This window comes from Peromyscus californicus, unplaced genomic scaffold (genome assembly GCF_007827085.1).
Source record: "Peromyscus californicus insignis strain IS unplaced genomic scaffold, ASM782708v3 Scaffold_6__1_contigs__length_162567912, whole genome shotgun sequence".
Classification (NCBI taxonomy): domain Eukaryota; kingdom Metazoa; phylum Chordata; class Mammalia; order Rodentia; family Cricetidae; genus Peromyscus; species Peromyscus californicus.
The window spans coordinates 60,182,174-60,192,241 of record NW_026294584.1 but is presented as its reverse complement, the minus strand read 5'-3'; the positions used below and the strand labels follow the sequence as shown (position 1 = coordinate 60,192,241).

The 10,068-nt window shown below is 54.4% G+C and overlaps 1 protein-coding gene across 5 annotated transcripts; it reads right to left on the bottom strand.

Moving 5' to 3' along the window:
* Positions 1–3,021: 3,021 nt before the first annotated feature.
* Repin1 (replication initiator 1) lies at positions 3,022–8,570 on the bottom strand. 5 transcript variants are annotated; one of them, XM_052721885.1, is made up of 3 exons: positions 8,464–8,570; positions 6,970–7,164; positions 3,022–5,759 (listed from the first exon to the last, which is right to left on the bottom strand). In XM_052721885.1, exons 2-3 carry the CDS (start codon positions 7,121–7,123, stop codon positions 4,102–4,104), a joined length of 1,812 nt encoding a protein of 603 aa, XP_052577845.1. In that variant the 5' UTR covers positions 7,124–7,164; positions 8,464–8,570; the 3' UTR covers positions 3,022–4,101. The 5 variants fall into 5 exon arrangements, with proteins under 5 accessions (XP_052577845.1, XP_052577844.1, XP_052577842.1 ...); XM_052721884.1 differs by lacking the exon at positions 8,464–8,570 and adding an exon at positions 8,217–8,456; XM_052721882.1 differs by lacking the exon at positions 8,464–8,570 and adding an exon at positions 7,879–8,207 and having other exon boundaries at positions 6,970–7,093.
* Positions 8,571–10,068: the final 1,498 nt, after the last annotated feature.

The following is a 10,068-nucleotide window of genomic DNA, read 5'->3' as shown; positions in this document are numbered from 1 at the left end:
TGGCTGGCCGCCCTGAATAGCCCTGTCTGCGGATTGGCTGTGCGGCTCAGATGACACTCCCGGCCCTATCGGAGCAGCCCGCGGGGCGGCCCCTTTGTTCTCCGGAGCCAATAGCCAGGGTCTGACCTCGCCCGCGGACGAGCATCCCTGAGCGGTGAATCTGTGCGCTGAGCCCTGCTGGGATGAGAACGGTGGTCTCCAGCGGCGTCCTGTGCTGGGCGACATTACGTCGTTCTCCCCTGTCCACCAGGTGCCTTGGATCTGCCCGCCTTTGCGTGCTCTGCCTCCCGCACAAGCGCGTGTTGACATCTGAACTCCTAACATAGGTGCGGGGTCTGGCAATAGCTAGTATTCTCGAGGTGCTACTGGGGTCCGTGCTGGGAAGCCGTCGCGGACCACCACTGTTAGGAGCCCTCTCGAGAGTATGTCCATTTTAGTGTGGCCTTTTTCTTTATTCCCTGAAAGCTGTGTTCAGGTGACACTGCCCACGCCCGCCTGTTAAACATTGCAGCTCTCTTGTACCTCATGAGTATGCAATGAGCCATCTTCAGCACCTCAGCAGACCACAGTCATGATAAATGATGTTTGGTGCTGTCTGGGAGTGGCCTTGGAAATCGTTGCATTCGAGAGCTTTTTCCGGCTGAGGAAACAGGTCTGAAGAGGTTACTTCACCGCAACAGGTTTCACTGCAGTCTAGGGTTCAGTTGAGTGAAATATCTTCAAGCTGCTAACCCGGTCCAGACCGCCAAGGAAGGTGACTGTTTCCAAACACCTCCAGGGAAGTGTTTTCATCTCCAACCACTTCCATCCATCTGAAAGAATTCCTCCCACTCCTGCCTTTAGTTGGGTCAAAGTTGGGTAAATTCTCTCACTCCAGGCTTAGGAACCACGGTAGGGTCAACTGGAGAGAAACTGCATTTTCTCTCCAGAGCTACTTTGAAGGTGCATTTGGAACCAAGATGGCTGACTTGCTACGACCCCTACCATGGAACCAATCTGCAGCTGATCAATCCGGGCTTGCTCTAAGCCCAGCTGCTGTCCAGCTCTCAAGCATAATGGGAACGGGTGGAATCTCTACCCATTTTCCCCTAACTTCACGTGCAGTAATTACGAAAGAGACTTTTCTGTTTCTGGACCTTGACGTATTTGTCTGTGAAACAGATGAATAATGTTCCACCTGCTTGTATATCTTTCTGGATTTTCATTCCTCTCTGAGCAGCATTCTAGTTCCAAATCTTCCACCAGCTACTGTGGCCCTGGAACAGCAAGCAATGCCACTCTAGAGTGGCAGACTGTCTCCGCTGTGTGTGACACTCCAGGACCAAGGCTGTTGAAAGATTGAAGCACATCTGGGAGTATTTCCCACCAAGTCAAAACAGGGCAGCTGAAAATGCACAAAAAAGAAATGGCTGGGAGAAAATCCTTTGAGCTTCAGGTATGAAGAGAAAGAGGGGCCAAGAAGGATATATAAAGCACATAAAGAGAGGTTACATGTGGTGGTGCTTGCTTGGAACCCCAGTGCTTGGGAGGTAAAGTCCAGAGGATCAGTAGTTCAAGGCCAGCCTGCCTTACATAGTGAGTTCAAGGCCAGCCTGGAGCTATGTTATATCCTGTCTCAAAACAAAACTACATATGTGTTGATACACATACATATATACACACACAAGGAGAGTCTGCATTATAAAGTGTGTGTATGTGTATGGGGAATGCATGTGAAGGCCAGAGGATCACAGCAGGTACCTCAGGCACGTGCTGTCTTCTCAAGACAGGGTCTCTAATTGGCCTGGAACTTCATCAAGTAGCCTAGGCTGAGGTGACCAGCAAGATTGCACTACCTGTGGGATTACAACTGCGAGCCACCATACTCAGCTTTTCACATGGCCCCTGGGAGCCAAACTCCGGTCGGTCCTCAGGCTTGAAAGGAATATGTTCTACAAACCGAGCCATCTCCCCAGCCTCAATATTATGTAACCAAAAGCAGCACACAAATTTACTCTTTTTGATATGTAGTGGAACCCAAGAGTGAGAGGGGAGCTGGGGAGCTGGCTGACTAAGAGCACTTGCTGCTCTTGGAGAAGACTTGGGTTGGTTCCTAGAGCTCACACAGTGGCTCACAACTGTCTCATAACTCCAGTTCTAGAAGGTCTAATCCCCTCTTCTGGTCTAGCCTCCACACACATGTACACAGACATACATGAAGGCGAATACATACACATATACATCTCTAAGAGAAAAGGGGGCAGGAGCAGACAGATGAGTCTCAGTCAGCCTCTAGTAATCAGCATTACAGGATCATGCGCAAGTGTTTGCATGAACTTAAAGGGAGAAGAGAATCCAGAGCAGCCCATCAGCAGGATCTGGTAGAACTTCTTAGCAAAGTGCATTCCCCAAAGGTTAGTTATTTTTATGCACCACTCTGTAGGGACTGATGCAGCTCACAGGCAGAGGGCCTATGGATACCCAACAAGAGCAGCACTCAGCTGTGTGTGAAACTATCCATGATGGGCCTGCAGCAAACCTTCCAGGGAGCCCCTTTCCCCCTTAGGGAACCTGCTGACTTTGAGCTGACCCCAGAGAAGGCCGAGCTCACGTGTGGATCTGTAATCAGTGTAGGGGTGTTAGCTGAAAGCTATCTTTGCTGCTCAGAACACCCCTTTTCCCAGAGACTCCTTTTTTCATGACAACAACCTGACAAAGCTGCAGATGTGACCGCAGTATGCAAGGTTCACCGTCCTTCCAAGGAAGCTCTCAGTGAGGTGACATGAAGGTTGGCAGTCATGGGTCCATCATTCCGAGACCTTGATTCCAAAGTAAGCATGTTTGTTCTCCGGTGCTTCTGCACACACCTGAATGTGCTCAAGCTCAGGAATGTCTAGCTCTGCCTCCAGCAAGGACCGGGAGGAGAGTATAAGGCACTCAGCTGCTGGCAAAGCCCCCAGAGCCTGACCTCTTCTCTGGAAACAGAGTGATGCTCCTTCCCCTGTCACCACAGCTCCCACAGAAAGGAACACAGCCAGCCACTGTTCTAAAACCAAATCTTTATTCTCTAGTTTGAAAAGGAGGGTAAATGGTTTTTCTTTTTCAGTCCAGAGAACAAAATAAGACCCAGTAGGCAGAAATCATAGGAAAGCAGAATCCAATCATTATCAGTAAGGATTTCTAACAATTAGAATCACCCTACAATAGAACCAGTGCCTCTGGAGGTAAGAGTACCCCAGCACCGAGGTGCACGGGTGGAGGCTGGCATCCACACCCTGGAAACCTTAAAAGGAAATCTACCCAGGACCTTCCCTGCAGTCAAACGCCCAGCATCAGAGGGCTAGGCTTTCCCAGAACTCCTGAAGCTCTGGAAAGAGTTGGGGAGACCCAGGGGTTTAAATGAAACCACCAGGGAAGCCCTCTACTCGGGGAGGAAGGGCAGATAAAGCCAGGCAGGTGAAGGAGTAAATAAATGTCCTGGGAGGATAACCTGCAAGTGGATGGAATTGCTAACCGAGGATGGGCCTCGACACATCTGGGTACCTATGCAGGAGGCACTGCAGAAGGGTACTGGTTAAAAAAAAGAAAAAGGAAAAAGAAACAGCTCAGCTTCACCTCTCCTGCTGCCTGACAAGGCCAGCAGCAGGCTCACCAAGGTGTATCCAGCTGGCCCACTTCCCTGCCCCAGGATTCATTTACTAATGACTATACCACACCTACTTCCAAAAAATGACCTGAAGTAACTCATAGTAAAGACTGGGACATTAAGGCGTTAACACCAGAGGGTGGAGTGGCCCCCTTCCCACTGGTGGCTCCTCTAGCCGAGGATTCAAAGGGTAGATGGAGCTGCTATTGCTACTTTTCCAGGGTACAGGGCAGTCTGAGTTGACCTTACAAAAACCAGTTGGGGGCCTGCTAGCTCAAAGCCAGGTCCCTGCATTCTAAAATGGGTTCCCTGACCACCTGGGGAAACTCCAAATCTGAACAGAGCCCAGATCACTCCGCCTCTTCTATGCCCCTGGGATGCCCTCCAACCGTGTCAGTGTAGGCACCCCACAGGGGCCCTCTGCTGCGCTGTTGCCAAGGACATCCAGGCCTGTTTCCCTCGGCCTATGGCCCCTCTTAGGCATCGTGCTGCTTCTGGTGCATCAAGAGTCGATCCTCGTCGTCAAAGGTCTGACCGCAGATGGCACAGCAGAAGGCACCATCCCGGATGTGGCTTTTCCGGTGTGTGATAAGGTTGGACTTCTGGCTGAAGCTGCGGTCACAGTCGGGGCAGGCGTAGGGCCGCTCGCCCGTGTGGATGCGCCGGTGCGACACCAGGTTGGACTTCTGACTGAAGGCTTTGCCACAGTCTGGACACACGTAGGGCTTCTCGCCGGTGTGGATGCGCCGGTGTGCTGCTAGGTAGGGCTTGTGGCGGAAAGCCTTGCCACAGTCGGGGCACACGAAGGGCCTCTCCGGTGCGTGGTCGCGCCGGTGGGCTGCCAGGTGGCTGCCCTGTGAGAAGCGGCGCCCACACTCCTCGCAGGCGAAAGGCCGCTCACCCGAGTGCACTCGCGAGTGAGCAACCAAGTGCGTCTTCTTGCCGAAGTTCTTGCCGCACTCGGGGCAGGTGAAGGGCCGCTCGCCTGTGTGCTGTCGCTGGTGCAGCCTCAGGAAGCGCTCGAGACGGAAGCTGCGGCCACAGTCGGCGCAGCTGTGCAAGGGCACTGATGCCTCTGCCGGGGTCCGCGGGGACCCCAGGGGAGCCCCAAGTGTGGGCTGCATCATGAGCTCCGTTGCAATCTGGGGACTCCCGGTGCCCAGGGCGGCCTGCGCTGAGACCTCTGAGCGCTTGTGGATTTTGCTGTGCGACAACAGGTTGGGTTTGTGGCGGAAGCGGCGGCCACACTCGGTGCACGGGTAGGGCTTCTCGCCGGTGTGTATGCGCCGGTGCGAAGTTAGGTAGGGCTTGTTGGTGAAGCGTTTCCCGCACTCTGGGCACTGGTGTGGTCGCTCGCCAGTGTGCACACGGCGGTGGGCGATCAGGTTGGGCTTGTGACGGAAGCGCTTGCCGCAGCAGGCACACTGGAAGGGGCGGTCCACAGCATCTCCGCCCGGCCTGGGGGCAGCCACTGCAGGGCGACCTCGGGGCCGGGGACCTAGGGCCTTGGCGGCTGCCTCCTCCAGGGCCTCAGTGACGTGCACCCGCTTGTGAACAACCAGCTGGTCCCACTGGGCAAAGCTCCGACCACAGTTGCCACATATGAAGGGCCTAGCCTCAGGGACAGGGGGATGGCACCTCTGCAGGTGGGCTCGAAGCTGCTTTTGTCGCCAGAAGCGCCTGTCACATTCGGGACAAGTGATGGGCCGCTTTGCAGCTGAGTGAGCCCGGAGGTGCAGTACCAGGGCTACCCAGCCTTGGAAGCTATGCCCACAGAGGTGGCAGGTGAAACCCAGATCAGGGGTGGCAGAGGCATGAACCTGAAGGTGCAGCGCTAAGAAGGGGGCGTGGCGGAAGCGCTGGTTGCACTCGTGGCAGGGCAGCGGCAGCCTGGCCTGGCACCGCCGAGTGTGGAGCCACAGGGCCACCCAGCCCGGGAAGCGCCTCCGACAGTGGGCACAGCGATGGGCCTTGCCTGGTGCTTGGCCTCCTGGCTGAGCTACTGACTTGCCCTGGTGCCTCGTCCCTCTTTCGGGCTGGGGGGACTCCTGGGAGGGCCCAGAAAGGAGCCTGGGCGGGACTGGGCCCATGGCCATGGTGCCCCTGCAGCGCCGTTCCAGCATGGGTTCTTCTTCTGTGGAGGGTGGAAAGGCACAGTCACTGCCCGAACTGAGCCCGGTTTCTCCCTCCCACCCCAAAGAAGAAGGCTGCCCTCTAGGACCTGCTAGCACCATTCTATTCTATATGCTGGTCTTGAGTTTCTAAATAACATTTCAACGATCTTTATATCTTTACTGCCCTGGAAACTTCCAGAAGGGAGATATGCTGTCACCCTTGGGATTCTCACAGGGTATTACCCTAGTGTCAGGAGGACTTACAGAAAATACTCTAGCATCTCCCTACTGTGCCTGACCTACTGCAAACACGCCTGCTGCCTTTCCCGTGGCAACCCCTTTCTTCTACCACATGAGAGCTCTCCACTTGACACATGAAGCGAGTGTGGGGCTTCAATGGTGGCAGTACTTGCCTGAGGTGACACTGGAAACCACTAGCAGACCAAAGCTGGGGGCAGGTCTTATGAACCCCCAGGCCAGTATGTCTTCCTCTTAACACTGAGGTGTGCAAAGATCTTAAAAACCATCTGGCTAAAGCCTTGAGGACGGTACTTTCAGCCTCCCCAACCTCAGCTCTAAGCCTGGAGGGAAGTGGGAACCGCCTTTCTTTAGGAGGGGAGCGAGGTGCCTCTCCCAGCACAGACTAATGCCAGGCCACCACCTGTCCAGACTGCCCACATTCTGCCTACCAGCCCTTGTCACCCACACCCAAGTGCTTACGATTGGAACATTGGGGAAGGAAAGTGCTTTCCCATCCAAGGAGCACCCACAGTCTGCTGTGGGGAGGGAGGGGACAATCCCTGGTTCAGCATCTCTCAGGGGTGTGAGGGATTGTTGGGGTAAGGAAGGGGAGGGAAGAAGAGACTGTGATCTCTGTTTCCCTTGCCTGGTGCTGCCCAAACCTAGCCAAGGACTGTCCCATATTCAGCTATACCACAGCAGGGGAGCCCAGATTCCCGAGAGTCTCCTACACAGAGTAAGTTCTCGGGTGGCAGTGAGACTCCCCCAGGGACCTTTCACGTCTGCTCAGGAGCTCTGTCCAGGCACAACCTCCCGAACTCCTTTACAACCAGCTCTCCTCTGGGGGACTACCCACAAGACTCACCCCTGCCCCCACTGGCTGAACCCAGGACTCCTTCCTTCCCCAGTAAGCTTCTGTCCTGCTGCTAAGGGAGACCCGAACACTGGAGCATGGGTTTGTTGGAGGACACAGGAAAGGCCAGACTCTACCCTGGAGAGTGCAGAGCTGGGGATGAGGCGTTTTCCAACTCCTTGTGGGGATGTTCCTGGGGAAACTTCTGCCGCAGCGTCTGCTTCGGCCCACACTCTGGTAGCCCCCGGATGTCAGAGAAAACTGTAGCAATAAAGACATCCCTATCCCCATGGCAGAGCTCAGACCTCTAACTGCAGAGAGGTCAGCCTTACCTGGGGAAGGGAGAGAAAACCTATGTGAGGCTCCGCGCTCGGCCAGGCAGCTTTGTGTCCTCACCCAGTCCCTCCCCCATTCAAAGCCACAGACTTCTGCCTTGAGTTCCACACCCCAGCTTGGCAGAATGACCTAACGGCCACTGGACGAAAGCATGAATATGGCCCTTCACCAGGAAGCACAGTGCGGCCTTTGGGGGCCACCTCCTAGCCTGGCAGGGTCACAGAAAAATTCTTGATCTGTGGCAAAGATCTTTCTCTGTGGCCAAAGGCCGACCTAAGCAGTAACTCAGGAATCCCTGCTGGCTCCCCTTCCCCCACTCTCCTCGCAACTGAAATTCCAGGCCTGTTTCCCGAGGGTCTGCGCAGGGCGCGCCAGTGTGCCCAGGACTCGGCCGGGATCGCCTTCGGCAGCTAGGACAGCCCCGGGTGGCCGCAGGCCCACACCCCCCTTTTGTATTGGTGAGTGTCCTCTGCCCACGTTCGCTGGCACGCCGGACCGGCTCCTACGAGGGAGCGGGCCATCTTGGGTCGCACGCACCGCGCAGCCCGCGGAGCCTGTGCGCAGGTGCGCTCGCCCCGCGCCGCAGCACTCCGCGTCGTCCCCCCCTTCCCGCGAACCCCCCAGCCGCACACACTCACGGTCACGCGCCCCGCAGGTGGAGCTGCCCCCGCGCGCCCGCGGTGGCCCCTGCGCCCCTGCTCGGGCCATACCTCTCCCGCGTGCCCTGCGGGGACGCGGCGCCCATCCATGAAGCCCCCGGCCGGCCTCTGCGGCCCGCTCCCCGCCCCGCCGCCGCGACAGCGGCAGGTTCGAGTTCACAACTGCCAGGCCCGTCCCCAACCTCCCCCCTCCGGGTTCCCAGCGCCACGTGACTACAGGAGCTGCGGAGGGTCAGTCTCGGCTAGGCGGCCGCGGCCTGGGGGCGGGGCGGGCCAGGTCACCCACGCTTCTCTCCCGCCTGGGCGCACGGCCGGGGAGGGTCCGGCTCCGTTACCATGGCAGCCACCAGCTCGAGTTGTGGCCACCGGCCGGAACTCCAGTTTCTCACCCCTCTGTCCCAGCGAAGGACGCTCGCCCCTGGGCCACCTCGTGGCCAGGCTGTGGTCACTGCGTCGGGCCCACCTGCACTGCCTTTTTAAAGACTCAGGCCGAGAGAACTGGACAGGGCACCACCGACGGTTCCCCTGGCGTCGAGCCCGGGGCTTTGCCCAGGCCGCTCCAGCTTGGGGCTGCTGCGGGGCAGCCGCTCACCAGGGCCACAGATCCCATGGCAACCCAGTGCATCCCGCACGCACCCGGACGGAGAATGAATGGCCCGCGACTGTGAACTCTGCAAGGCCCTCTATTCCCACAACTAAGATCCGGAGTCGCCCGCTCTCTAGAGCCGCAGGCCGGGCCCAGGTGGCTGTTGGCACAAGTGGGTCATTTACCCTTGGAAACGCGCAGCAGCCAGTGTGGCGTCTGCGGGGGCAGGTGCAAGCCTGTGGTGATGACTCACCCACTAGCAGGTGGCCTTGGCTTTCCAAAGGAACCCCATCTTGGAGCTTCCAGACCAGTGCAATTTCGTGTCCTTTCATGCTTTCAACAAAGACAAGTTTTGAATTGTACAATTATTTTAAAAACACTTTTAAAATCTCTCCCATACGTAGGAAATAGAGGGCCATCTAGCCCTTTCATATATTAGCCTCCTTAGAGTCAATTACATTCGGTGTTTTGACATACTCTGATACTCTGAATAGCATTTTATCTTGGGGTTGCCTGAGGTAATCCCTTGCAACTGTATATGCTGGCTCGTCACTTAAGATATTGTAAATTTTCTCCCATTTCATTATCTTTTATATTTTTTCATATATTTTAATGGCTGCATGAATATACAAATAGATTACAAATTGCTATATCCTTATAGATTAATGTTTTATTGTACATGCCCAGTATCAGACTTTTGGAGGTGGAAACAGATGGTCAAAGACGAGGTATATATTTTTAAATGATCATCCAAAACTTATTAGTTATCCCTGAGAAATGACCATTTTCCCATTTCCTTGACAACATGGGCTATTTTCCCAAAGTTAGTTAAAATGGCTTTGTTTTGGTTTTTGTTTCTTGGATTGCTGGTTTGCTGAACTGTTTCTTTTACATGAGTTTGATTTTTTGTTTTTAACCAGTTTATACTATGACTTTTGAGAATTTGTCCTTTGTCCAGTTTCAAGGTTGGGAAGTTGGTTTTGTTGTTTGGGGTTCATGCTTGAAGGTGTTAATCTGTCGTATATGTGGAAAATGTTTTCCCTTGGACTGTTCTTTTTTTGGGGATGTGGGAAGCAAGGTCTTTCTATATAGCCCACACTGGCCTCAAACCCAAACCTGGGGTTACAGTCATGTCTACCACACTCAGAAACTTTAATTTTTGAAGTGAGAAAATTTTGGTTTTATGTGCTGAAACTTGCTCATCCTTTTCTTTCTGGTGTTTGCCTTTACATATGTGTTTAGAACGTTACCTCCTCCATCCCCAGTTACTCTTTGTTTACAGTTTCATTGCAGAAAGTGAGTTTTAACACTTCAGTTTCAGCATTCCCTACAGCGAGTCTGTCGTGTTTTAATTTGATTTTCAAAACTTGTCTAGAATCACTCCTCTGTCTTTCCACATGAACTTTAGAACTTGTCAATATTTTGAACCCTGTTTGTGTTGGGAGAGAACAGAGATGTGTGCACTCATGGAATAGATGCACTGTTGGGGTCACACTTTGCCTCTCACTGTGGAGTCGCTGATATGTGGGCTGCACGCAGATCTTTCACTCTTCCTGTAAAGTGCACCCCAGATTGTAGAGCTTCCCTTTCAGCAAGCATGGATGGAGCATCCATGGAGCATATGTCCAGCACAGTGATTGCAAAAGAATATGCAG